General features: G+C 43.3%; 1 protein-coding gene across 3 annotated transcripts in view; it reads right to left on the bottom strand.

Annotated features, from left to right (window-relative positions):
- Positions 1-2,965: 2,965 nt before the first annotated feature.
- Positions 2,966-27,628, bottom strand: part of VCL (vinculin) — a 118,928-nt gene continuing 94,265 nt past the window's right edge. For 2 of the 3 annotated variants that reach the window (XM_069068286.1, XM_069068287.1), the window contains exons 11-21: positions 26,296-26,486; positions 21,597-21,796; positions 19,341-19,469; positions 17,553-17,702; positions 15,829-15,937; positions 14,436-14,738; positions 13,252-13,376; positions 11,499-11,684; positions 6,642-6,845; positions 6,155-6,259; positions 2,966-5,295 (exon numbers count right to left, since the gene is read on the bottom strand). In XM_069068286.1, the coding sequence (XP_068924387.1) occupies positions 5,149-5,295; positions 6,155-6,259; positions 6,642-6,845; positions 11,499-11,684; positions 13,252-13,376; positions 14,436-14,738; positions 15,829-15,937; positions 17,553-17,702; positions 19,341-19,469; positions 21,597-21,796; positions 26,296-26,486 (1,849 nt within the window). In that variant the 3' untranslated portion in view covers positions 2,966-5,148. Of the gene's footprint in view, positions 5,296-6,154; positions 6,260-6,641; positions 6,846-9,024; positions 9,226-11,498; positions 11,685-13,251; positions 13,377-14,435; positions 14,739-15,828; positions 15,938-17,552; positions 17,703-19,340; positions 19,470-21,596; positions 21,797-26,295; positions 26,487-27,628 lie in introns of all 3 variants that reach the window. The other variant, XM_069068288.1, reaches the window with a different exon arrangement.

Here is a 27,628-nt window from a genome sequence, read left to right as displayed (position 1 = left end):
GTCCAGATGAGCTTTAGGCCAAGTTTGGATAGGGCTAGACAAGAGTAAGTATGGGAAGCAGAGAAGACAACCACACAGGAATGTACCCTTTTCATCATCAGGAGCCTAACCTAGACTGGCCTTTCCAGGCACTCTTCACCATTAGGCTCACTGGTGGGAAAAGCATTCTGGTCAGGTGAAAGCACTGGAGTTCCAACTGGGGGAAGGGGGGGGGGCGGTGTTTGCTGTTTTAAAGGAACTGAGGACTCCTCAAAGACTAGCCATGGCCTACATACATACCCTAGAGGAGGTTGGAGGTCAGCCCCAGGCAAGTCTAAATCTGACCTCTTAAGTAGTGCAGATTTGGTGGACTCAAACATACTGGAATATGGCTCTAGAGTGGGGATGCTTTACTCAAAAGAGACAGACTAGGTTAAAAAGAGGAGGCAGGAGCGATATATACCAAGAAGGTGCAAAGTATGGCACAGAGCATAGAGGGTCAATAGAGTGAGAAACCAAAGTGGTTTTGTCACTGTATATACCACACGCCACCTAGATGGAAAGGAAATAGAGGGGTCTGAGAAAATCACAAGCCTGATACATGAGTGATGATAAATGTCACTATTTGAGAAAACACATAGAGTAGATAATAAAATTATATAGATTCAAAACTTGTTGGAAGGCCAGACTCAAAAAGTAGTCATTGATGGCGCCAAGTCATCATGGCACGTCTCCAGTGGAGTACCAAGTGATTTGTTGTTGATCCCATGTTTTTAGCATTTTTCTCAACTTGGATAAAGTCGTGGATGATATTCTTACCAAATCTGCAGACAACTCAAAGCTGAAAGAGATAGCTAACACTGGAGGATAGATTCAGGAATCCAGTAAGATCTTGACAGGCTGGACTCACAGGGGTGGGGGACTTGCAGCCTTGAGGTCACATGTGGCCTTCTAGGTCCTCAGGTGTAGCCCTTTCACTGAATCCAAACTTCACAGAAGAGATCCCCTTCACAGAATAGAACCCCCAGATCTTCAAATTGTTAGCTATACTTCCGTCATCTTGTACTTGTGAAGCCAATTTTTTGAAGGCGATCTGGGGTTTTAGTGAATTAAGTTCAAAAGGGGTCTCCAGTATGGTGTGGCATCCAAAGAACAATGGTTCTTCTAGGTTGCATTCGAGACTTCCCCTACTATCCTGACACCTCACTCCATGCAAGGAATTCACATGTTCTAAGTACTCTGCTCCTGGTCTCTCCCAGAACCTCCATTTAATGGGCCTGCCATTATCTCCCCCATCTTTTAAGCAGCTCTTTTTGTGTTGTCTTCCCTTTTTACAAGGCAAGCTCTGTGACAGGAGGGACTTTCTTTTTGTACTTGTATTTTCAGAGTTTTGCACTAGTGCCTGACCCATTAACTAATGCTTCTTGACTTACTGACTGAATGACATACACAGACATCCATTGTCCAGAGGAGGGCAGCCAAGACCAAGAGATGCCTTCAGTCATCTGGAGAAGACAGGAAAGACTAAGAAAATATGACTGTCTTCAAGTCACCTACAGGTGAGGCAGCCTAACTGAAGCAACAGGCGCCCTTACAAACAGGTAGTACTAGGTGCCAGGTACATCAAACCACCACTACCATTTTTGATTACCACCTTCCTTAGATCTTGTTGGAGACAGTTCAGAACTATGTACCCAACTGTTAAGACTTGGGAGTACCATTTGCCCTCAGACCCTAATGGAAATAGCTCAGGACTCTGAACCCAAGAGCCTCAGGATAGCAGTGTCTTCCCCCTTCCCCCCCAAAACACTAGCCCTGCTTCCCTGGCCCCACAGCTAGCAATGAGGGGAGTATCACCATAAATAAAGAGACCACCTTCTTTATCACCACCAACCCCAACAAATTGCAGGTAGCCCTAGAGCCCCAGGAATGGCAGCAACCCCATAGGGTACATAGGTCTTGCTTCTAGCCCAGCCCCCACAGCCACTAACCTAGAAGTGAATCCTTTAGAAAAGGGACCAGTCAGCCATCCCCACCAACTGCCACCTACAAAGCAGGCAAGACAAGAATGTGCCAGGCAGGCCAAACCATCACAGCCTTCTTGACCACCTTCCCCAGATGCTGATGGAGATGGTCCAGGATTGAATCCAAAAGCCTTGGATGCAGTAGTGTTCCCCAGACCACCAGTGGCTCCTCCTCTTTGGAGGTCTTCAGGTAGGGGCCAGGTGATCATTTGTGGGGTATGTTAAAGTGGGAATCTCTTTCTGATATGAATTGGACCATATGGCTGCTGAGTTCCTTTCCATTTCACTCAAATCTTGCTGGAGACCACGAGCATTTCTGGTTTATGAAAAAGTGTCCAACACTGCAGTTTGAAAGTCAATTCACATCTCATTTTGTTTCATTTGTATCTTAACAAAAACCCAAGGCAAATAGTATAAATGTTACTATCTCGTTTTACAAATAAAATAGGCTCAAACTGACAATTGCCCACCTAATGCAGCTCACGAGGCAGAACTGAGGCTCCACACCCAAGTCTTGCTGACTGAATTCAGAAACCCTTTACATGATACCTGCACCAAACATTAACACAAATCCCTTGTAAAAAGTGAAGTAACAGAGCATGAGATTTCAGACTTCCAGGACAGAAAATAAGACTTCATCAGACCGGCTTTATATTGTTCCAGCCGATTTCCCCATATTCCACCTCTTCTAAACACTTTATGATTCTAACAAACTCAAGAACTGCCCTTTTTAATCAACCAACAGTTACCTTTTTTGTCAGACACTGTATTAACTGTTTTTTAGTTCAAACCCTTGTTTGACATGCTGCTGATTCTTAGATGTACTGTGATGAAGTATTAGAATTAAATAAATTCAAGTCTATCCTACACTATCAACACTTTACAGATTAACTGAATATATCTCCCAAATGTCTGACCTAAAAATTACTACTGCTAAAATAATACACCATCTATTCAAACAGTTATTTATACAAATGCATTTTATTTATTTTTAAGAGAACAAAAGAGGTGGCAGAAAATATTTGCATATAACAAATCCTAGTTTATAAACAGTTATTTTAGTGATAACATTTCCTGAATCTGCTTCACCAAATCTGGAACACTGGTGGTGAGAAAACCACAACTGGCACAAAGTATTATTTGCAGCGTGGCTAGAACCCTGGAACTGAAATGGCAAACATGATCTCTCCTATTTTCTTTAAGCAATCTTTAATAAAACAAAAGGTGATCTTTGGCATAGATTCATTTTTAAAGGCATTAATATTGCATTTATATCACATAAGCAACTAAACAAGTTATGGAATAGGACTAGATAAATGACTTGAGGTCTCAACTCTAAGATTCTATTAGCAATCAATCAATCAACATTTATTAAGCGCCTACTATGTGCCAGGCACTGTGCTAAGAGTACTAAGTACTCTTAGGACCTCAAGAACACTCACCATTCATTAAAAAGAAAAAAAGAGGAAGCCTAAAATGTACAAGACTAACCGAAGACAGATTTTACACATTCGACACTGGGATCCAACCAAGGATCTTCGGGTTAAAGCTCTCACTCAGTACTTGTCACCATCAGATTTTCTCTCATATACCACACAGGTGTTTTGAGTACTCAGCAGAGATCCCAGGAAACAGGTGATATGGGCAATGAATGAAATGTTACCCACTTAGCTCCTTTCTTCAGACCACAGTGCACGGTGGAGAGGGAGAAGGGGCTGACTCCTCATGCGTACACTCACTCTCACTATGTCCCCTGACCTGCACGGAAGGCACCTCTGGAAAGCTATTTCAGGTTTAGTCACAGCAGTCATTTTTAGGTATGAGAGACTCCCCTCAATAATTCACAGTCAGCCTCCGGTACTGCCAGACCACAAAAGTCTTCAGTCTGTGGGCTCGTCTCTCCTCAAGCTGGGGGCCCCAGCACAGAGATGGCCCTTCTTCTGCACTAATCACACTGGGGCAAATAAGAGTAACTGTCAGACTGGGGCAGTTAGAAAAGAAGGCTACTTCGAAGTTCCAGAAACCGAGAAGCACCTAAATGTCCTCCAGATCCATCGAGGACGGAGAGAACACGATCGGGCCAAGCATTCCAAGGCAGCATCTCATTAAGGCCTCAGCAAAGTCCTTGGGGGGACAGTGACACAGTGTGCATCAGCCAGGTATGGTGCCACTGGACAATGCCCCGGCTGCTCTGCCCCCAAAACAGCAGAGACGAGCACCAGGACACACAGTGTTTGGGAGGGGAAACCCTACCCGAGCGAGTGGGCGGGCAGGCCGAGGCAAGAGGCAGGGCACACCCCACCCCCACCCCCTTAAATGGCTCCAAGAGCTTCCCTGGAGTGGATGGGTCACTTTAGAACATGATTCATACCATCACATGGGATTCCATGATTTACTTAGAAGAGAAAAAAATCTTCAGGTTTGTGCTTTTGGAAACTAGCAAAGGAAAGGTGGGGGACAAAGGTACTGATGCTAAGGCCATCCGCCTCAGGTTACTGCAGGGGCCCAGGTTTGTCATCCCCAGTAGAACAAGCCTACCTTTAGAAGGGCCTGGTGACCCCGCAGAAGGCTGGACAGGAGCACCAGCGTTAGGGCTGAATATGGTCACCAGCAATCTACAGAGCAGCAAATGAATTATCAGAGGCAGGGGGCCTTCCTTCTTGGGGGCAGCCTGCTCAGCCCCCTGGGCTCAGAGGTGAGCACGTGAGCGATGTACAGGGGTGCTGGGCAATTAAAGAAGGTTCCTATCCAGAGACTGTCCAGGCAGGATGTAAGGGTAGTGTTCCATACTTGAATTCTGAGCTTATGTAAATAGAGTCCATGAGCTAGAGTCCTAGACCAGTTATAGGGAGAAGAGTACATGAGGCTGTACGAGAATAGAATACAGACTTTTTCTAGGGAGAGACATTACATACAGTCCCCCGAAGCAAAGGAGAATATAAACATTTTCTAACATGGAAAGACCAAATGTGGAAGTTTCTGCAGGAAACAGACTGGGGTATGACCCTCAACCCCACCCCACCCCCCACCTGCAGCAGCCAGGGTCTTGGGCCAATTGTTCCTGCTTAGAAAGGAGTCTCTGAGCCAGACATAGGGGTACTGGGGTGTGGGGGAGAGTCAGGCGGGGCAATGGCTGCACTTAGAGCTACTGGTACCAGGGAGTTTTTCGAACCCAACGCAAAGTGAAACCAGCATCTGTTCGAATCTTAATTGAAGCTGCTTCTGCTTCTCTGACAGTCTCCTTTACAGACTGCATCAGATTCTGGGCATTGTGAACCAGCATTTCTGTGGCCTAGAAGAAAAGAAACATTTCCTTTTAGTCCAGGAATACCCTGAGAGACACCAAGGCAGCCCAGTGGCACAGTCCCCAGGTGTTATTACATAGGGAGATGGAGATGAAGACAGAGACAGACTGGGTCTCTCACCTAGACTGGAAGGGCCTGATCACAAAACTGAATAGCTAGGAAAACCTCCATCTTTACAAAACATGGACACAGCTGTCCCTTGTGAGGCAGGGCTCCACTCATCAGTGGCTCACCAATGTTAGGGCTAGCTTTAGTGGGGTTAGCCTTATAGGGCCTCAGAACTCAATATAAGCAACCACCAGCCTCAGTCTCCCCAGCAGCAAGAATTATAGCCCTGCCCAGTCTCGCAGACATAATTATAGCTGCCCCACTCAGGACCAACACCAATAAGAACTATGTAAGAAAGATTCAAGACTGGTTCCAAGCTATTCAGTGAAGGTGCTGGATTCCCATAGCCCTTGTCTGAACTGGAAAGCTATTTAGTCCTTCTCATTAACTGCCTTCTAATACACATGAAAAATTTATAAGATAATAAAGTATCTTGACTAAGAATGTGAGCTTCTTGATGACAACACTATCTGTGTTCAACCATACAGGCCAGGGCTTTCTTTCTTAAGACCAAGATTAACAAATGCCCTGTCACTGAATGCATTGCTGTTCTGTTCGGAATATCAGAACATCTTTTTCCATATTAACTCCCTCATTCCTGGCCTGTGGTAGAAGCAGCATGGAAGGGAGAAGGCCCAGAGCCCTGCCTCCCCCTGAACACAGAGCTGGCAGTACGTTCCAGCTCTCATCACTGGAGGTCAGCGTAGTGGCTAAGAGGGAAGCCAGTGTAACACTTACCTGCTCTGATTCCTCATCACTGATATTGGTCCGGCCGAGCATGGTAGCTTTGACTGTGGACAGGATTTTGAGCTGGGTGCTAATGGTTGGAATTCGCTCACACACCTGAAGAGAAAAAAATGACCATGGACTTGAACTGTTCAGTTATAAGCCATATTTGAAAGGAATATCCATGAAGACAGCTAATGACTATTCCTACCCATGGATTACCCTGTAGCTGGTAGCCCATGTTGTTTCAAAGATTGCTATCTTTTAAAATTAGAGACTCAGAGATTCTTGTTAATACAAAATATAATGCAAAAGAACTCATGTTCCATCATGCTTCCTCAGCCTGGGACACTTATTCATATGGACAGAAAAGGCCCAATTAAATTCCTTTGTTAGATAAACTAGTCAATACATCCTTTCCCCCCATCTCTCCTGGACTCTTACGTCTCCTCCACTCGCACTCCATGTTGTTCTGTGCTCCCCATCCCTCTTCTCTCACCTGTAAGAGATTGGTTCGGATCCGCTTGTCAGTACACTGCTTTGCCACCTCCTTGGCCAAACGTGTCACCTCATCAGAGGCCTTGGCAATGTCCTTTGCACACTGGATCAGTGCCCGTTTGGTGCCACTGCCTCCTCTCACCAGCCGGGACATCTCAGCCATCAGCAGGGCCATCCGTTTGGCTGCTGCAATGATGTCATTGCCCTACAGAGAAGGAGAACCATGGAGTCAAGCTCCGCCAGCTGTCAAGACCAGGGAAGGAGACCAGAGCACATGGAGGAAAAACGAGGTAGTCAGTTGCTCGAGGGGACAGGAGGATAGGAAATCAACCTTTCAAGAGCCACATGCACAGCACTGGGGAAACGGACCAAAGAGATTAGTAAGATAGAGTCCTCTCCCCAGCACTCAGCAACGGAAAGGAATCAGCTTTACAGCTGAGAATAGACGAGTCCTAGATGTTAGTCTGACTTGAGGACTGCCCTTCAAGAGTGGTTAACAAGCGAATCAGCACCCCGAGTTAATCACACCAATGACTGAGTGGCTGGTTAGAGGGGCACGTTGCCCTGGTACAGGGAGGAAGCAGGGGAGCTGACCTGAGGGGAAAAGTACTCAGCAGCTGGCATCAAGCCCTGCCAGCATCCACCCACAAAAATGCTGTGCTGGACCCTCTCTTGGAGACCACAGTTCTGTGTTCTCCCTGCAATGCCAGAAGTTCTAAAACTTCAAAGAACTCTGCATCCTCAATGGGTGGCATCCTGCGTAAGGGAAGGGATCACCTCTTGAACAGATAACAGATAACATCTCCTCTTTCTTACTAGTCACTGTGTCTAAAGGAACTAGCCATTTTTAAATTTCCACGTTCAAGGAAATCAATAGGCAGTCTCACAGTTCCTTCAGGAAAGGAAAAACAAAATGTCCAATTAGAGGCAGGAAAACTCAAGCTGGACAAAATCAGAGTTGGAGATTCATCAGGAAGGCCAAATAGATGAAGAGTGAGAGTTAAAACAGGTTCTAAAACGACCCCAGAGATCACCTGCCATCTGCCAAAAAAGAATCCCACCACCCTCCACTCAACACACAGTTCTTAGACTGGGCATCTTCACTCTATAAAATCCATTGAGACACATTAACAGGAAAAATGGGGCTGGATTTCACCCAATCACTCATTACATGCTTTTAAATCTTCGGTAGTGATCCCCATAAATAGTGTAACAGTGAAAATGGAAAGGTTAACACTGAAAAACCTCCTTTAAAAAGCCATGGTCTAGTAATTTTCCCCTCAGTCTTCAGTTTGGGTTTTGTGTACCCAAGCCATGTCACTGCAGGGTCCTAAAAGAGAAAATGCGATGTAGGAGGTCATAAGGGCTACTGACTGACCAATGCCTGGTCATCTAAGTTAAGATGGGGGCCACTTTAGACAAATGATGGTGGCTAAAGAAAGCGTGCATGTGTGAGAGGGCGCACACGCACACACACACACACACACACACACACACCCCTCGCAGACCACAGAGAGGATGAATTCTACACCAGGGAAACGTGCCAGACGAGCACTAGAGGGGCGACCTCTTAAATGCGGCCCACTATCATCCTGACATTTTATGACTCTGGTTAGGGAATGTTGCAGCCAAGTGTTAGTTATCACATACCAAATACCTTGCACCTTGCAGCATAATTCCAAAGGACAGAAAACAGAACCAGTTGGTGACCCGTATCTCAAATGCATATTTACATGTAGTCCCCCAGGTGCAGAGCTTTGCTGGTTCTGCCCTGCAGAATCAAGCTCCTCCCCTTGGAGTGATCAACAGGTGGACAAATGAAGGGAGGATGGCCTCCAGTGAAGACCGGGCATTTGCAATACAGCCAAGTGCAAGGCAGCAAAGACTCTGCCATACAAAGCCATTCCTTGTCCAGATTCCCTCTGGTGTCTGAGCCATCGATGAAAAGAGCAGAGGCACAAAGCACAAGACTCGGCCCAATGACTTCCTCAATAGTCTACAATGGCTCCTGATTGGAAACTCATTGAGAGACTCACCCATAGCTTTGCAAGTCATTCTAAAACACTAACTAGGGCTGTGAAGTCAGCAGGGTAAAAATGATAAGGATAGGAGAAAGGAAGCCTTTCAAAAGTGACCCAATCTCTCTCCTTAGTCTCCCCCCCGCCACCCCCAACATAAGTGCAGTTTAATTAATCTGGCACTGACAGACCTAATGAACTTGTGAAGCCACTCTCAGCTCTGACAATGAGGTGCAGACAGACAGATGACCACCCCATCCAGACTCCTGGGGCTCTTGCAGATCACAGGTGATGCAATGTGTCAGTGCTGAACATGGCTGGATGCAACTGGAGCAATCCCCCGCTGGGAGGGACACCAATGAGTACCTTACTAGACCACTTGGTTGCTTCTCGATGTAAAGACTGAGCAGCGGCCAGAATGGGCTGGTTAACTGGCTGATTGGTCGGCATTAACAGCAGCTCAGGCTCATAATCATCTTCATTGTCAGAGGGGAGAGGAAACCCAACCTCATCAGCAACATCCGCCTCAGCTACATCTACACCTTTCTCCGAGGCTTCTTTACCCGGCTTTTCGGGTAGCAGGAAGGATGAGAAACAGGGACAGAGTTAGTATAAGCAGGAGGACTTTGAGAGACTAGTACGAAACAGAGCCTCAGCTGGTTTAGTAACCAAGGTTCCACCGATTTGGGAAGAAAATATCAGAATCGCCAGGGGATGAATCAAAGAGATTCATGAAAAGGGAGCGTTCAGCATCCAATCCTGCAAAACCATGCAAAAGGTAAACATTTTTATAAAAGTCGTTAAGCAAACAATACTCATCTTTCTAATACTTATTGCCAGAGTTAAGTGGACCAAAAGGAACACACACTACAGAACACTGTGAGGGGCAAACAAGAACTCAGAAACGACCCTAGATGAAGGCAATAAGTGTGCCCAGAAGGCCGAGCTTGGCTAGCAAGCTGCTGGGAACAGCACCAGATGACCCCTCAGTCAGGGCACATGGACACCACTCTACATTAGAGCCCAGGGGGAGACACAGGTCAGCTCAGCAGCTGCCAGGCATGGACTGCTCTTTCCTTCAGGGATAAAGAGAAAAGTTAACCGAAGCCCAGAACACAGAGAACAGACACACTGGACAGCACCAAACACCAAATCCTGATGGACAAAAAAATAAAAAAGGAAACAATGACGTGGGTGGATGTAGAGCCTCATTTAGTGAAGTCCTTCAACAAGCAGCATGCCCCTGCCAGAGAATCCAAGGAGTCCCGCCCTCCTCGCCATCCAAGTGGGGCTTTCATGGACTTCTAAGTACACAAGTCATACAAGAGAAGCGTTTCATGGACGGGCATTCCACCATCTCCAAACATATCCAGTACTACTACTCATCCACTCTAAATAATAAAAGTTTAAGTGTTAACTCAAATTGTTCTTGTTCAAAACAGACATGTCACTCTTTGCAGACCTTGTCTATCGAGCTCACAGATAACGTGAAGCATTAGCCTGACAACAGGCTACAGATGAGTTTGGGTTCCAGGAGGGCCCTCAGAAGAATTCAAAACTGGTAACATGAGCCTGTGGTCCCCCCAAATTAGAGTAAGCACTAATCCAAAATAGTAACAGAGTGTCTGGGGAAAGTTGTAAGCTAAGGATGTCTGGTATTGCCTACAAGGAACAACCAAGGAAAAAAAGGAACTGAATCATTTTCATAAAAGGACTATGATGACTGACATAATGAATCAAATCTACCCAACTGGCTCTCAGAGCAGTTTCCCAGGTTGGGTATCATATCTGTCCTTCCCCCTTCCATCTATCCAAACATCCACATGGCCTAACCACAGCAAGTAGTACCAGCCCTAGGATTCAGATTCCTCAGAGTCAACTACTACCTTCCAAATCTCCAACAACAATCAGCACTGGGGACACCAAGAGCTCAGGGTAGAGGAAGCATCATATCTAAGAGCTTAGAAAAACACTTAGAACAAACTCACTCCCTCAGCCTGGGAGAACAGCAACTAAGAATAAGCTGGAGGGCCCAGGACGACCTGAGAATTCGAAATATTCCTGAGAGAGAAGTATGTGAAAGAGGGATAAAAATGAAAAATCTCAAGACAAGAAATAAAGCAACAATGTCAGACCTGTTAATGTTTGGCATCTGAGTTGGAGATGCATTTCACAGCAAGCTAGAAATAATACCCAGAGAAGTGACTCAGTCTTCACAGTTTGGGAAACAGGAAAGAAGGAATTACCAGGAACGTTCCACTGGACAGTAAGAGTCTCATCCTGAAACATGGATCTCCACATCTGTTGTGACAGTACTAAACTAGAGGTGATTGGCTGATATGTGAAAGAAGGCAGAGAAGAAAGAGCTTTCTCTGACCCCAACTCACCAAAGAAAATAGAGTCATCTTAACAACAACAGAAAAGCCTAAGAGAAACAGTTTCATGATTCAGGGCACTAATAATGAGCAATAGGGAATCCAAACACATCCTATACACAGGGGGAAAATAAAGTTATAAGTATTTGATTTCTGAAGGACCTAATTTATCCAGTATAAGGGCAAATATCCTCCCAAGGAGGCCTCGCCTCAAATGACATGCATTCCATTCTTCAACTCCAGCACATGAAAGAGAAACCAACAGCCACCAAAGACTTTCAAATTTACTCAGCCTCTTTGGCCACATCGAGGACTTTAAGAACCAGAGAGAAAAAAAGACTATGCAAGTCAATCTGAGAAAATGTGGATCCTTTCTATTAAGCTTTGAAGCTTGGCTTCTTATCCTTACTGAGGAGCTACCTTCTCTCACAGGAAAACTATCTCAGAAAGGCCTTCACCACTTACCTTGCTGGACCACTTTCGAGCTTCATCGTGGAGCTGCCGGGCAGCCATCATCATCGGCTGGTTAATCACCTCCCCCGCCTTCTGCTCAGGGAACTCTTCATCCTTCTCCTCTGGTGGAGGGGGTCTGGGGGGTGGAACCTCACCCTCAGGCAGAGGAGGTTTGGGAGGAGCAAGCTCATCGGTCAGCTAGGTTAAGAGACAATCACTGTTATAACTGCAAGCCCCAAGGGAAAGAATTCTCCTTCCTCTAACTTCACCAGCTGGCTAAATAACCAGCCTCACCACAAAAAAGAAAAAGCTGCTCTACAAACACCATACATCTGACCAGCCCCCTTCACACCTGCCCACATAATCAGCAATACTGGGCCATTCATGCATATATACAAAGCAAGCATTACGTGTCTCTGCCTGAACAGAGGCAAAATTTTTTTCCCATTTCCCCACAAAAACTCCATCACTAATTGCTCTAGGGCAGCTTAGCTCAGCTCAGCCAAAACCAAAGCCAACATCATTGGTACAAGGATGGTCTCCTGGGTTGTCTAAAGCAAGAGATCCAAGTTCCAGTGCCAGTCACATCACTAAAGGAGCTGCATGAAGGAATGAATGAGTCCCCTCATCCCTCTGGGTTTCACAAACCTCTGGGAAATGAGAATGTTGGACCAGATGACCTCTAAGCATTTGTTCTGCTCTAAAATTCTACACTTCTAGGACAATCGGGCTTTAGGAGGAGCCACCACTTTCCCTCCATACCATACTTCCTTCCCTCCATACCTTTCATTCTCAATTCTTCTTGACAAAAGCCTAATTGGAAGGATACAGGTGGCACATTCCTGGAGACTTGCTGCAAGCAAATAGTTCAAACTGGCCCAACATGACTTATGCCAATTTACAAGATTATATTTTATGCCAAAATTAAATGCAGAGAGGTTGGACAGGGACCAAATTATCATTTTTCTATGACTGGGCCAAACCTAAGTGGATGATTTTTCTGAAGTGCTCTTCAGAATTTATGTATTCAAAAATAATGATTCTACTTATTTCTTTTTCTTACTTGAAAAGTTATTGCCTGTCCAACCACTATCCTAAACTATTAAGGTACAGAATGCTATTTCCCCTGTCTATCAGGTAGCTTCAACAGACTGTCAATAAATCACTTTAATTATCAACATTTTATTTGGTTCCAGTTAAAGTTAAACAGCTACAAATTCTGCCTTCTGCTCTCATAAAACATTTTTAGATACCCCAAGAAGGTGATCAATATGCCATCAGTTAATCTGCAATAGCTATCTAAGAAGTCCAGAAGGCCAGGGTAAAGGTATCACAACTTCTAATTGAGGAGATAAAGAGAAACAAAAAGTTCCTCATTCCTTATCAAGGTAAACTCGAAGGAAAACCTACTAGGCCAAGAGAAGGACTGTGCTCAGGTATTCAGGTTTGAGGAGCACTACTGACAAACCAGAAAATGGGAAACCCTCAGGCCTAGGTCTATTATCAAGGTCCCTTGGACATACTGTTCTTTCTCCAAAATCACGATGGCCAGTGACAACAGCCCCTGTTAGCCAATGTCCTGCTCTGCAGGCTTATCAACCTGGCACCCAACTACAAAGGAAATCCCATGTGTGAGACCCCTGCATCTGCTACTAACTGCTGCCAGCTACTCTCACTCCAGAATCATCTCACAGCACACATTCCCTACTTTCACTGCAGTCATAAACTGTCTGCTGTGCTACGTCCCCAGACGGAATTTACTTACCCGGAGTTGTTCAAGATCTGGGGGAGGAGGAGGGAAGTCAGGCTCCTGAGGCTGGAAGGCTTCTCTGACCTTGGCCACAGCACCCAGAATCCGATATCCTGAGTCCAGGAAGCTCTTCTGCAGGCCTAGAGACAACAAGCAGTCTTACCTTCCAAACAAGTGGGTCAGTAGCCTGGGAGTTCTCAGCCTATCTACTGAAGAAGAGGAACTGGTTTGTGTTACCAAAAGCTGGAGGACGTGAACCTGATTGCAGAGCATGCCTAATGACCCTGGGATTAGGGACATGCGATGTCCGATTGACATCAGTCAGATGTGCCCCAGAACCCTTCTCACATCTCTCACTCCCTCTGCTCTACTTAGCTGCTGACATGTCAGTTCTTTTCCTGAGATGCCCCAATCAAGCTTCCATCAGCTCCAGCTGAGAGCTGGGCATACTCAGAAGGGAGAGTTGGCTGTGGAAGTCTGGGACTAGGACAGGTGAAAGCAGTGGGGTTGTGGCATCAGCTCCCTGCGCCTATTATTAACCAGACTCTGTCTTACTCTAGTCACACTTGACTAGACAGTAAATATGTGAACCCAGAATAACCCAGACATATCTAAGTCATGAGTATACAGTTCTCATTATGAATATTTTAAAGTCCACTTGAGTGGTGCAGAAGGTATGAATACCAAATACAATCTAAGGAAAAGACACGTGATTTGATGTAATTTGGTGTCAAAGGCCAACGATTAGGCACCTACAAGGAAAGTCATCTTGTATAAACTACCCAATCTTAAGTTTGCCAGATTACTTCATGAAAAGGGGTACAAAATAGATTAAAACATTTTACTAGATAAGGAGAGTAGAAGTCATATTAGTTATATCAGTCAAATATTTGGCAAATAGAATTTTTAGCTATGTATCTACTGGGGATGGAATATGGTCAGTTAATAATGACTGCAGAGCTACTTAGTTTGAAGGCATTCTATATTCTCAGAGTACAGAGATCATTTTTTTGATTCCATGAGAAGATTGCCTGGCAAGGGTAAAGTACATGATCCTTGATACTGGAGCAAGAATGTGCAATCTTTTCTTCTCAAGATGAACCTGTAGTTTATATCATATTAAGTGGGGGCAAGGGGATTCTAGATCTAATCTAATAACAATTGAAATTAATAAATGAAATGAGATGAGTATTGCTTACCAGGATCAGAAATGTTTCCAGCTACAGCTTTTGCATCCATCACCATGGGGGAAATGGTTTTGCTCAGTTCATCAGAAGCGGCCTTCACAGCTTCCCGGAATTTGGGGTCCTCAGAGTTTTCCACCTCCCGTTTGGCTACTAACAGGATCCGATTGGCTCGCCGAGCAATGCTGGTTGCCCCAGCAACAAGCATCTGAGGTTGGATGTTAGCCATAGCTACTTTACACTTGTCCAGGTCTTTCTTAATAGCTTCCTCAGAAGCATCCAGCAGAGACTTAGTATCTATGGCTTCATCCACCAGCCCTGCCAGAGAAAGGGAAACAACACTGAGGGCAGAAGCTCCCAAGTCCCATGGGCCACACAAATTGTCACTGAAGTTTCAGCACTGAGCACTCTCTCCTTCTTCAGAAGTCTTCCCAACTATCGAAAGCTTCCGGGTGAATACAGCCTTTGAAAAGGGCAGTCTGTGTCAGGGGTCCACACCCACCAGTCATGGAGGGCCTCAGAGCCTCCATGTCGGCAGGCAAAACGCACTGCTCTCCAGAAGAAGCAAGGAATGCGTCTGAGCCTATCACCACAGTACCTTCGCACTATCTGCCAACAGCGTGCTCTCTGTCCTTCTCACTCCCCAGACATCTGCTGCTTCTTGGCAGCTGCCCTGCCCGAGATGAGCCATGAGGAGCACTCCGATATCCCTAAGAGCCTGCTGCTTCTTTCTGTTACCTTGATTCCAACACCTTATGAGCTCTGTTTTCATCTCTGGCTACGGGGGGACCCTGTCACAGGAGGTGCTGCCTCTAAACCCAAGGCCTTTATGCCCACATCTTCTCCCTTCTCTCCCATCCCTCCCTCAGCTCAGAATAAAGAAGACTAGAAGGTGCCACTTCAATTGGGCAGGCTCAAGTTCGTTGGTGGTTACAAAAAAAAACAACCCAACACCACAACAACGCCACTACATAGCTGAGATGAAACACTGAGATGGACTGTGCTGAATTGTCGCTATTGTAATTCCATGAAACACGAATCTCCTGAAAATGACAGAAGCGCTCAATGGAGCCACAAACCGCTCCCTCACATCCACTGAAACCAGATCCGGGCTGGAGGCAAGCAGGGACACTATTCAAAGAGAAGATAGGAGCGGCCACAATGGACATCGCACCGCCAGGGCCTTTAAGGGCCTCTCTTCAGCCCCAGTGGGGAGGTCTGAATGAGAGGCGGCTGCTCAGTGGCTCCAAGCACAGCCAAGTCAAGGGCCCAGCACATGACTCCCCTCTCATCCGGTTACAGCCGGGACACATCTCCATTCCTGCTCAGGTTTCCAAAGGCTCACTCTCCTCCTTCAAAACCCCAGGGGACAGAGCAAAGGACAGCTGCCACCTTTCACAAGCTTTACCTGTCATTTTTTCAACGTTATCAATCCACTGGTTCTTCATAGTTTCAAAATGTTCATAAGCAGCTTGATTTCCAGGATTTCTTAGTAAGATGCGAGCAGCTGAGACGACCTGCCAATAGCAAAGACACGTTTAAAGCTCAGGCAATACTCATGCCCAGAAATAAACTGAAGGATATGTGACTTTATGCTTGGGGAGAACTAGGTAACTGTTTTTCACCCCAAGTTTGCACTGCAGGGCCAAAAGCCCTGAGCCCATACTGAGGAGTCACAACATATACAGTTTGTTTGAATTCAAACTTTTTCCTTGTGTATACACCCAATTCTACTTTACAGTCAGGTTCTAAAACTCCTGTTTTACAGTCCAATAATAGCACTAAATAATAAAAATAAGAAAAAAAGCCAACAACAAATATAAAGTTGTTTTGGGAATAGGCTCTAGTGAATTACACAACACAAGCCCCTTGAAAAGAAAAGGAAAAAAGGAGAAAACTGATATCTAATGAAACTCCAGGAGGAAGTCTTATTACCCGCAATCATGTGTTTTATGAAAGGCATATTCACAGAAAGAAATCGCTGGGAATTGATTTATGAAGTGAACTTCTAATAAAATGTAACTTTCAATTTTCAATTTTATAATTAGCTACTATGTGAAGAGCAGGGAAATTATCTATATTGTAGGAAAGTTCCTCTCTTAAACATGGAGACAAATTTCTCTTTTCCAAATGATCTAAAAAGCTAGGAATAAACACAAGGTGGCAGTTCTGGGCCAGGGGAAGGGGGATTAACCCTATTAAAAGGTCAAGACAACTACTTACAAGCTTAGTGGAGGTGCTGAACCCCTCTATTCGCTCTAAAACAAATATTCAAGGCTCTGGTTTGGAGTCAGGCTCCATGATTGAAACCTTGCTGTTACTACTGGATCTTCTTTCTCCTTCACCTCTCATAGCTAGGAACTCATTCCTGGGAACTCTACCTCTATGATAAATAGCCCTCAAATCTTCCCCTCTTCTCTCCCCTTCTACTGACATTATCCTAGGCCTATATCTCATCATCACCTGCCTAAATTATTGCAGAAGCCTCCTGACAAGTCTCTCCTCTCCTCTTCCTCTGATCCATCCTCTACACTGCTGGATTAATCTTCATCAGCACAGAACAAATCATGCTTTCATTCTGCCAATGTCACATCTTAACTCTGCTCACAGAGGGAAGATAAAATTCTTCCATTTGGTATTACTCTCTATGTCCCCCTTACTCACCTACACTCCAAGGTTAACACCAAATTGCCCCTTTCTTTTTCCTACTTCCAAGGACTGGTTTACAGTGTTCTCTACATCAGAATGTCAATGCTGTTCTACTGGCAGACTGAATGCTTATCTGTGCTTTAAATCCCAACTCCAGGTACTTCTCACAGCCTCTCATTCAACACCTTATTCAAGGGACTTTTACGTAATATTTTGTAATAAATGCTTGCTGATGATTGGAGTTATTTATACCTTATCTCCTGCTAAACTATAAACTCCCCAGAGGTAAGGATAGTTACCTGCATGCCATAGGTATTTAAGGAACATTTTGTTGAAGTGACTTGATTTGGTAGAATAGGAAAAAGAAAAAAAAAAACCTTAGAAAATATTCCCTTGACTTGAGGAACTAAATCCTGTTAACTGATTCTAAAGACTCCTCACAGTTCGTCCTAAGTTTTAAATGAGAAACAAACCAAGGCAAACCTGGGGTGTGAGTTCCCTCGCTGTCTTCACCGATGCCTGAATACCCTCCACGGTGGATTTATTGGCCGTCCCTACAGCAGCTGCCTTTTCTGCGGTAGCCCCAAGCCTTCCAGAGTGGTTTTCAAAGTTAGCTGCTCTGTCATCAAACACCTAGGGAGAAAAGCCATCCCAACCCTTTATCTCTTTATGCCAGTGAGGAGTTATTCACAACGTAAAGTCTGGGAAAACTGCCTTAAACTTAGGTGAATAAGACTGATGGGCCAAATATAAAGTTAGTACTCATTCCTTTGAACATGACAAGTGTGGTCATATATATTCATTCATAGACACACACACACACACACACCACACACACACACACACACACACATGACCTACCTTCTTGATTTTCAAAGCAATCCTAACTTCCTGAGTATAGAGAGGAGACAGGGTTGTGCCTTGCATTACAGGAAACTTAAAAGAAACGTGAAGAAGACACGGTCTCCACACTCTCAAGAAGTCTATGATCTAGTTTGAAGAAGACAGACAAATCTACAGCTATAACTGTTAAATGCAGATGTAATACATTTTAAAAAGAAAACCCTCCATGTTGTGGATGGTCCACAGAGTTTCAAAGCTGTGCTTGGGTCTTCAAAACACAAAACCCTACCACAAATAATCTCCATAATAATGTGTAAGAAATCTGAGTAATGGTTGCTGTTCACAGGATGTGCTCATGCATAAGCCTGAAGCATCAGTGAGGCTTTTTTACAGGACACAAATGCTAAACTGTGAAATGAGATGATAATGCTCCCATCTAAGGTAACTTGTGTCTAGCAGAGCCAGACGGGCATCCAAGATGCAAGGCTACACAGCCTCTGAAAGACAAGCTGTTTGACCAAACAAGAACAGCAAAAGCTCCTACACAGTAGACTCTGACCAGTCCTAAGACATGGATCCAAGCCTCAGTTTATTGCTTCATTAGCTGCAGACTTTGGGCAATTCCCTTCTCCTCCCTGAGCTGCATTCTCCTCATCAGTGAAACAAGGATAACATCACTGTACTAGCAGCTTCACAGGACTGGAACAAAGATCGAGTGGGAGACGAAATGTGGAGCTGTACACAGAAATTAACCCTTTGTTATCTGTCTGGAGGAAATGATCAGACCTGTGGCTTAAAACAATCCAGCATATGTTTAATAGCTGTTTTGAGCTCTACTGAATATGCTTCTATATGAAAATGTACAAACTACTGTCTATCAGAGCAGGTACATAAAATGCTTCTGTCTCCTCAACCTCTCATGACACGAAGTATACAACTAGCTCACACACACACACACACACACACTGTCTCTCTCTCTAGCGAATGTCAGCCAATCCCTTCATTTTCTACATGAGGTCTGCCCAAGGTCACAAGACAGTGGCAAAGTATCACCCAAGTAGAGGACAGCAGCAGCAATGGCAGCATCACTACTACTGACATTTAGGGCAGAAGAGGAAATCATGACTTAAGCAGGTGAGTAAAATAAAATGTAATTAGAAAAAACAAACAAAACTGGTATTGCCACATAACTCCTCCAAGACAAGCACATGCAAACCTTTCCACACCTTAGTCCCAATCTCCACTTTAATGTACATTTTAACCCCAATGAACCTATTACAAAGTATCAGATGAGAATGAGATGATCTCCACCCCTTTCCTCTGCTAAAAAACATCATTTCCTATCAGTCCTCCAGTTCCTCCAGGGACAGCTCTATACAGAACTAGCACGTAAACGAGAAGGACAGAGAAAGCCACAGATATACCCACCTCATCCCTGTTTGGTGCGTCAGGGGGTGCAGTGGCCGCCACTGCCAACAGCTTGATGGGTGTTGTGGTATCACTGAAAACATCTGACACTTCCTGAGTCATGGCCTCTTGCATCTTTGTCTTCAGATCCTTAAAAAAATATTTTTCCGAATGAAAATGCACCCAGGATTATCCAATCATAAGCATGTCTGTCAAATCAAGACTCCTGTACCATTCATTCAACAATATACTGAGCACTTAGTGACATGCAAGTCACAAAGGGTACTTAAAAAAACACGGTTCCCAACCTCCCAACCTCAGTCTAATAAAGGAGATCTGTAAGACATACCAGGTGGGTCACCTTGACAAGACCTCTTGTTTTCTACTGGCCATATCCTTTAAGGCTAAAGAATTGAGATCAGTCTAGGTAAAGGCTTCTGATTTCTCATAATAGCTCTATCTACAGAATAAGGTTTGCTAATGACTACAGAAATAGTGAAGGATGTCTATTATGTTACATTTTGTGTTATTATTATTAAAGGAAACATTTTTATGTTAAATTCTTTATGTAACAGAAATTGGTTACAGAAACATATGTGTTTCTATATTTACCATTTCTGAGCATAAAGACATGGATTTTTAGATGTAAACAGAAAAATATCCTTAATCCCCTGTAATCTGGATTCTGACTGCATCTTTCAACTCTGTTTTCTCCAAAGTCGCCAATGACTCATTAACTGCCAAATTCAATGGCCTTTAAAAAATCCACATCCTTTTTAACTTCCCTGCCACAAGTGACACTGCTAACAATCCCCCAAACACTCTCTCCTCACTCAGTTTTTGTGGCAAAAATTTGGTCTCTTGGGTCTCCCATCGGCCTGGCTGCTTCTTCTTAGTCTTCTTTGTTAGTCAGTATTAATGGCCTCCCTTCCCAATGATGGGTGTACTCCAAGACTGGCCTAGGTCCTCTTCTCTTCACTCTCTGCAATTGCTATCAGTGATCTCATTAGCTCCCACAGGAGCTAACCTTTAACTCTGTGGAGATGCCTCTCAGGTCTCTATATCTAGCCCAAGTCTCTCTATAGAGCTCCATTTCCACATCACCAACTGCCTATCAGAAATTTAAAACTATATGTCTCACAAATATCTGAAGCTTCTACATGTGCAAAAGAAAACTTACAGTAACCCCCACCCCCAAACGTCCTCTTTCCAACCTCCTGTTTACATCTAGGGTACCTCCCTTCCCTCATTCATCAATCCCCCCAGAACTGCAACCTTGGAGTAATCTTGATTCCTCACTCTCACCGCCTGCATCTCTCTCCAAGTATTGTTGGGTCCATATCCACATCGCTAACCTCTGCCAACCTTCTCTCTATTCACATGACCACCACCCTGGTTCAAGTACTTGCCTCTGGCTTGAACTACTGCAACAGCCTTCTGATTTGTCTCCATGCTTCAAGTTTCTCCTTTGTTCAATCTGTCTTCCATCGAGCTACCAAAGTGATATTGCTAAAGCAAAGGTCTGATCACGTAACTCTCCTGCACAAAGAACTCTAATAGCTCACTACTGCTTCCGGTATCAAAGACAAGTTCCATTGCCTGGCATTTGAAGCCCTGCCAAATCTGGCTCCAGCCCACATTTCTGGGGGTGGGTGGGGGGGCCTTTATTCACTCTTTAGTCCATTTAAGCTGGTCTTCCTCACATGACATGCCATTTCCCATCTCCATGCCTCTGCCCAGGGTATGTCTCTTCATGGATGGAAGGCACTCCCTGCTCATCTCTGCCTCATGGAATCCCTCCTTCCCTTCAAAGCTCAGCTCAAGCCCCACCTCCTATAGGGAGATTTCACTGATCCTCCCAGCTGCTATGGCTTCCACTCTCCCACACACAAAGAATCACTTTGGATTTTCCTTCTAGATATTATTTATTTATTTATTTATAGGATGTTTCCTCAATACAACGTAAGGTCCTTAAAGATGGGAACCATGTTGTTTTTGTTTTGCCTAAGACAATAATCTCTTATTCACTGACTGATCCTATTTCTTACAATTATACTAGCTAATCTAGTACCATCTTATATTAATTCCTCAATAGAATTTTCCAAATTCCTTGGCACAGATAAGAATTTTCTATTTGCCACAGATTTCTTTTTCTCTGTGGTCATGGTTTTTTTTAACATCAAACACTGTAAATTATAAATAAGAAAATGCTGCACATACTAAGATGTCCACTCTTTTGAATAATTAAATCAACACTGCATTAATTCTAAGTCTTACCTTTAAGGAATCCTGCAGCTGGGAAGCAAGAGCCCTTGCCTGTGGACTCTCTCCTTCCCCTCTTGCAGCCAGGTCTGCCAGCTGGGCTGTTAGCTGGTCCACTCGGTCACATTTTGCAAGAAGATCTTGGCGATAAGGCCCCATCATAACGTTGGCAAGACGATGCCCTTCTGCCACAAGTCCGCGGATTGCAGCCTGACCTGGACCAAAAAAGAAACATAAATTTTTCTTCAAGAGCAGGAAGTTCAGGGCAGCAAAGTGGCACAGTGGACTGAACACCAGCCAGTGAGTTCAAATCTGGCCTCTGACACTTGACATTTACTAGCTATGTGACCTGGGCAAGTCACTTAACCCTATTGCCTCACCCAAACCCTATCCCACCCCCAAAAAAGGGTGAGGAGTTCAAGTGTAGCTATAGCAAGAAACTCCAATAAAATGTTTTTTCATTACTATCCTAAGCCAAAGCTACAGAATTGGGCTCCATGTCATAGCACAGGCTTCTCAGAGGTGCCATTCCTGCCCTCTAAGGTATTCCCCAAGGCTCCTTACCACACATTCTCTCCTCTCTTGCCATTCTTTCCCTTAGTAATCTCACAAGCACTCATAGATTCAATGATCACTTCTATGAAAACAACTTTGTCATCTCACACTGTCAGCTACTTGCTGGACAGCTCCAAATGGATGTTCATTAGCTTTTCAAACTCAATGTGTCCCAAATGGACTTTGTTATCTTCCCCCTCATAAACCTTTTTCTCTTCCAATTCTCCATGTCTCTGTTGAGGAAACTACTGGCCTCTCAGTTACCTAGATTTGTATTAGTCATCCTCAACTCATTCCCATCTCTCACCCCTACATTCAATCACTCGTTTATCAAGTCCTACAGTTCCTACCTCCATAATATCTCTTGCCTATGTTTCTTTCTCTCAACTCATATAGCCCCCAATCCTAACTCAGGCCTTCATAGCTTACTTGGATTATTTAAATAATATCCTACATAATTTTCCTGCTTCTAGTCTGCTCTCTTCAATCCAGCCTTCAAAGTAATATTCCTAAGGCCTAGGTGTTACCTTATCACTCTCCTGCTCAAATTCTAGTGACTCCCCATTGTGTCTCTAGGGTAAAACTCAAGTTCCTCAGACTGATATTTAAGGCCCCTGACCTACCTTTCCAGTCTTCTTTTACTCCTCCTCTTTACACATTCTTCTTTCCAGAAAATGTGAACAAGTTTTCCCTCTGTTCAATATTCAATCCCACACTTGGATAAGTTTATATAAGCTATCTTCCATGTGTGGAACGCACTCTTTTATCATCTCTGCTTCTCGGGTCACTGCCACCTCTTCCATAATGCCTTTCCTGAGCATCATCACCTTCTCCCCAGTCACCAATGCGGTCCTGCCTCAAATAACTTTGTATTTACTTAGATGGATGCAGGGCAGTGGGGTCTCTCTCAGAAGGATAGCTCTTTGAGAGTAGGGGCCATTTCTTTGCATCTCTAGTAACTTGCCTGGTACCCTAGACACCGTAGTTGTTTAATATGTATAGGCCAAATTAAACTTAATAAAATGCTAAGACTCTCTTCTTTTGCTTTGAGGAAATTCAGTAACCCTTAGATTTATTCTCCTTGTCTTTGCCCAAATCTTTTCCTTTCATCTGCATTCTACCCAAATCCTTTTTTCTTTTGCTTTTTGGAGGGAAGGGAAGGTAATTGGGGTTAAGTGACTTACCCAAGGTCACGGCTAGTTTTTATGTTAAGTGCCTGGGCTGGATTTGAACTCAGGTCTTTCTATCTCCAGGGCTGGTGCTCTGTTCACTGCACCACCTAGCCACCCCCAAATCCTTTTTTCAACTGCATTATTTTCTGGGATTGTTTCTCTGTACTCATTGGTCCTTTTGCCATTTTACCCTTTAGTTAAAAATTTTCTACTTCTAACAGTTGTATCATTATTTATTCTAAAATTTTTTTAGCTAAGTCCAACTCTTTATTCTTTTTTTATGGGGGGAAGGGGCTCGGGGAACAGGACTAATCCATTTTTCCCTCTAGTCCCTTCAGGGTATTATTATAATTTCGCTTATTGCACCTTGGTTCTTCCTTGAAGCTACTGTGCTCCAGGGTGGCTTCTGCTAGTCTCCCATTACTGCTTCTTACAACCTCTGCTCCCCTTTGCTTTGCTCATTCTCTATCTAGATACTAAATATTCTTTGCATTCTTGATATTTGTAATTTTGTGACATGATAATATTCTAATACATTCATGTACTACAGTTTGCTCAGCCATTCCCCAAGTTTTTAGATAGTATGACTAATGTGGCGATGGAGATTTTGGTAAAGAGCCTACTAATGGAATGATTGAGATCAAATGGTTTCTTAGATCTTATTGGATACTTCTGTATTGCTTTAAAAAAATATTCATGAATTCATGATAGGATGCCTATTGTGCTACTGTTGCAATAGCAATGAATTTTTATTAACTCTATACCAATTTAAAGGCTGTACCGTGGTTTCTCAGGTTTATGTTTCTCTGATTATAAAAGGTTGAACATTTTTCAGGCAGTTATTAATAATTTATGTTTCTTTTTCTAAAGAACTACCTGGTTCATATCCTTTAATCACTTATACTTACTGAGTAATGGTCTTGCTCTTATACATGATAATTCCTTATGGATTTTTTAAAATTTCAGACTTTTGTGAAAAATATTCGTGGCAAATTTTTCCCCAGTCTTTCTTTCCATTTAATTTTGGCTGCATTGCTTTCTATTGTGCAAAAACACTTTATTTTTATGTAATAAAATCTTCTGTTACCAATGACTTTTTTCTACTTGTTCAATAGGAAAGAAATTGTCATCTCCACACCTTCAATATAGCTATCATTCCATTTTCTAATTTTAATGATTTTTTAAAAATATTTCTATCATTTATCCTTTTGGGAGGTATCATAACATCTCGCACGAGTTGTGGCTCTAATTCCATTTTCTCCCATACTCTTGGCTAATTTTCCCAGTATTTTTTTTTTTTGTTTCTTTTTGAAAAGCAATACATCCAAGAGTAATAAGCTACAGTGGAGCCCTCTGGGCTTGGCTCCAGGATGGCAGAATCAGAAGGGTGAGGACAGAACTCTCAGGCCTTCAGCAATATAGAAACAATTATGCTCAGCACTCAATCAACAAGCATAATTAGCTAGAATAGCATCAGATGGTGGCTTCCTTTTCCAAGCAGCCACACCCAGAGGTGAGCTTCAGAAAGGTCATGCTCTCCCTCCACATACTGGATGCACTTTCCCCAAGTTTAAAAAACTGCTAAATTATAGGCCTTCTTTATCATTTTGCAATCTTGCATTTATCAGATACTGCGACATAAAATTTTATGCCTCTGATCCTATTTTTGGATTATTAATTCTGTTCCTTTGATCCATTTTGCTCTTTTTTTTTATACAGCACCAGATAGTTTTGATAATTACTACATTACATGATCATCTTAGATATGGCAGGATCAGAGACACCTTTCCTCTTTTCCCCCATTATTCTCCTCGACAGTCTTCTCTATTCCTCCATAAAAATGTCATTTATGGGGAGAAAGGGGGAAGAACTTGGAACTCAAAGTTGTTGTGGTTTTTTTTTCATTTTTAAATTTATTTATGTATTATTTTTAGTTTTCAACATTAATTTCCACAAGATTTTGAGTTCCAAATTTTCTCCCCATGTCTCCCCTCTCCCCTACCCCAAAATGGCATGCATTCTGATTACCCCTTCCTCCAGGCTGCCCTCCCTTCTATCACACACACCACCATTCCCTCCCTCCTTGCTTTCTTGTAGGGCAGAATAGATTTCTGTACCCCACTGCCTGTATATCTTATTTCCCACTGCATGTAAAAACAATTTTTAACATTTGTTTGTAAAATTTTGTAACTATAAGTTTTAAAAACACACATTAAAATTGTTCTACATGAAACTGGGGAAAACAAAATACTAAATAAGAGAGGGAAAAAAAGCAGCATGAGAACAAAAATGTAAACACTAAGTATGTGAATAAAAGCAATAAAATTGGGGGAAAGTACATAAAAGATAACGAGTTCAGATGGGGCTGGGGATGCTTTCATTATTATCTTTTCAAAGCTAACATATACTTTGAAAAACTGTAAAGGATACAAACAGTATATATTCCTATATAAAGAAGTGAATACTTTTGCTGGTGCTTACTACTAAATGTAGCAAATTATTTTTTTAAACTTTTGGGAATTTCTTTCTATTCTGCTTTCTATTTTGGCATTATAATTACTGTTTTTGAGGGGGATACTTAACAGCTCCTTTCAGCTTCTCACTTCAGGATACTTCCTGGAAGTACAAAGGCCTGTTTTTCATTTACTAAAATCACACCTAAGTGGATACTTTGCAAAGGAATGGAGGAGCTAAATAGCAAATATGTAAAAAGCAGAACGCTCAGAACTGGGGATTCAAAATCCAACATGGCCATGGGTAGCTGAGCAATGCTGTGATGACCTATATGCAGCCCAGTCATTTATCCAGTTTTCCAGTTCAACTGCAGCAAGAGGAGGTTAAGACTAATGACTTGCCAAAGTCTAATGACCCTGACCAAAGGCTTCCCAAGAGCTTTGGGAAGACGAATGGTACAAGAATTCTGGACAAAGCGGGCTCATTTTCATTTGGTGCAACAAAGAGCAAACAAAATCTACAAAGCCCCTTACCTACGCCTCTATCGTCCACCGTGGGGTTGTCAATCCACCTCTGGGCTTGCTCAATCTTGCCCTCCAGATGGACGGCTGCTTTGGCAGGTCTGCTATTGGCCACAGCCCTGTTGGTTTTGGTCTGCAGGTTCTGTAGGGCTGTGGCGATTTGCTTAGCCAAAGCCCGGGCTTCAGGAGAGTCTCCTTTCCCCCTGAAGATAAAGAGTAACTGTTCAAGTCATAAATTCCAGCTAAATTAAGAGAATAAACCACCACTGACCATAGTTAAAATAATACATATATTATTGTCCCCCAAGAGAAAGAGAGTTCCCAAGAGGACAAAAAAATTAAATTCATTCTTACCAGCATGGGCATCATATATAGCCCAGGATAAGCTGTTTACATGCAGCCTCAGGCCATTACTTTAAAGAATCACAATAATATGGGAATAAAAAAAATTCATAATACAGTCAGAAGTAGATAACTATTCCTGAGGCTTCATTACTAATGACTTAACTTCATTACATATAACTTAATTTCTAATCACATTTGAAGAGTATAATCCATTCTGTTGTGAAAGCTAAGTCGGCCTTAGAAAGACACAATTTCTGCAGAGGTTGTCCTCTCTGCATAATGCCTTAAAAACCTGAAGGCAGAGGGCTGCCCTAGAGGTCCTGTTTAGGTCACTAGGACTTAGGATTCTATAGCTTTCTTCACTGGAAGGCTAGAAAATCTCTAAGTTACTCATCTTACTCTCTGAAACTCACCAACTTGACCCCCATGTACTTGGTTATGTTCACAAGTCCAGCTCTCAGTAGAGAATGAATAAACATAAGTGATCGATCGTAAAGAGACAGACTACTCTCATCAATATTATATTTAAAATTTTATCATCATGGGGTGGTTAGGTGGTGCAGTGAATAGAGCACCAGCCCTGCAGTCAGGAGGACCTGAGGTCAAATCTGGTCTCAGACACTTAACACACTTACTGGCCATGTGACTTTGGGCAAGTCACTTAACCCCAATTGCCCTCCAAAAAAAAAGCAAAAAAGAAAATTTTATCAGCAGCAGCAAACATTTAATGAATGCCCCTTATATGCAAGAAACCATGCTAGGCACTTAGAGGAGATACAAACAGGTCTTTACCCTCAAAGAAGCTTCTAATCTAGTAGAAGACAAAGAATATAAACATAAAAGGATACAGTAGAATCTGTGAAGTGTCACAAAAATGGTACATATACTAAATGTTTCTTGAGTACAGAAAAGGGAGAGAACACTGGAGCTAATGAGACAGGTTATTTGGGTTCAGCCTTAAAGAATGAGTAAGATGTCTATAACTGGAGAGAAGGTTAGA

This window comes from Petaurus breviceps, unplaced genomic scaffold (assembly GCF_028583685.1).
Source record: "Petaurus breviceps papuanus isolate PSGF00001 unplaced genomic scaffold, PetGlider_PUasm1.0 90762, whole genome shotgun sequence".
Lineage (NCBI taxonomy): Eukaryota > Metazoa > Chordata > Mammalia > Diprotodontia > Petauridae > Petaurus > Petaurus breviceps.
The sequence above is the reverse complement of the archived record's forward strand: the minus strand, read 5'-3'. Positions and strand labels throughout refer to the sequence as shown.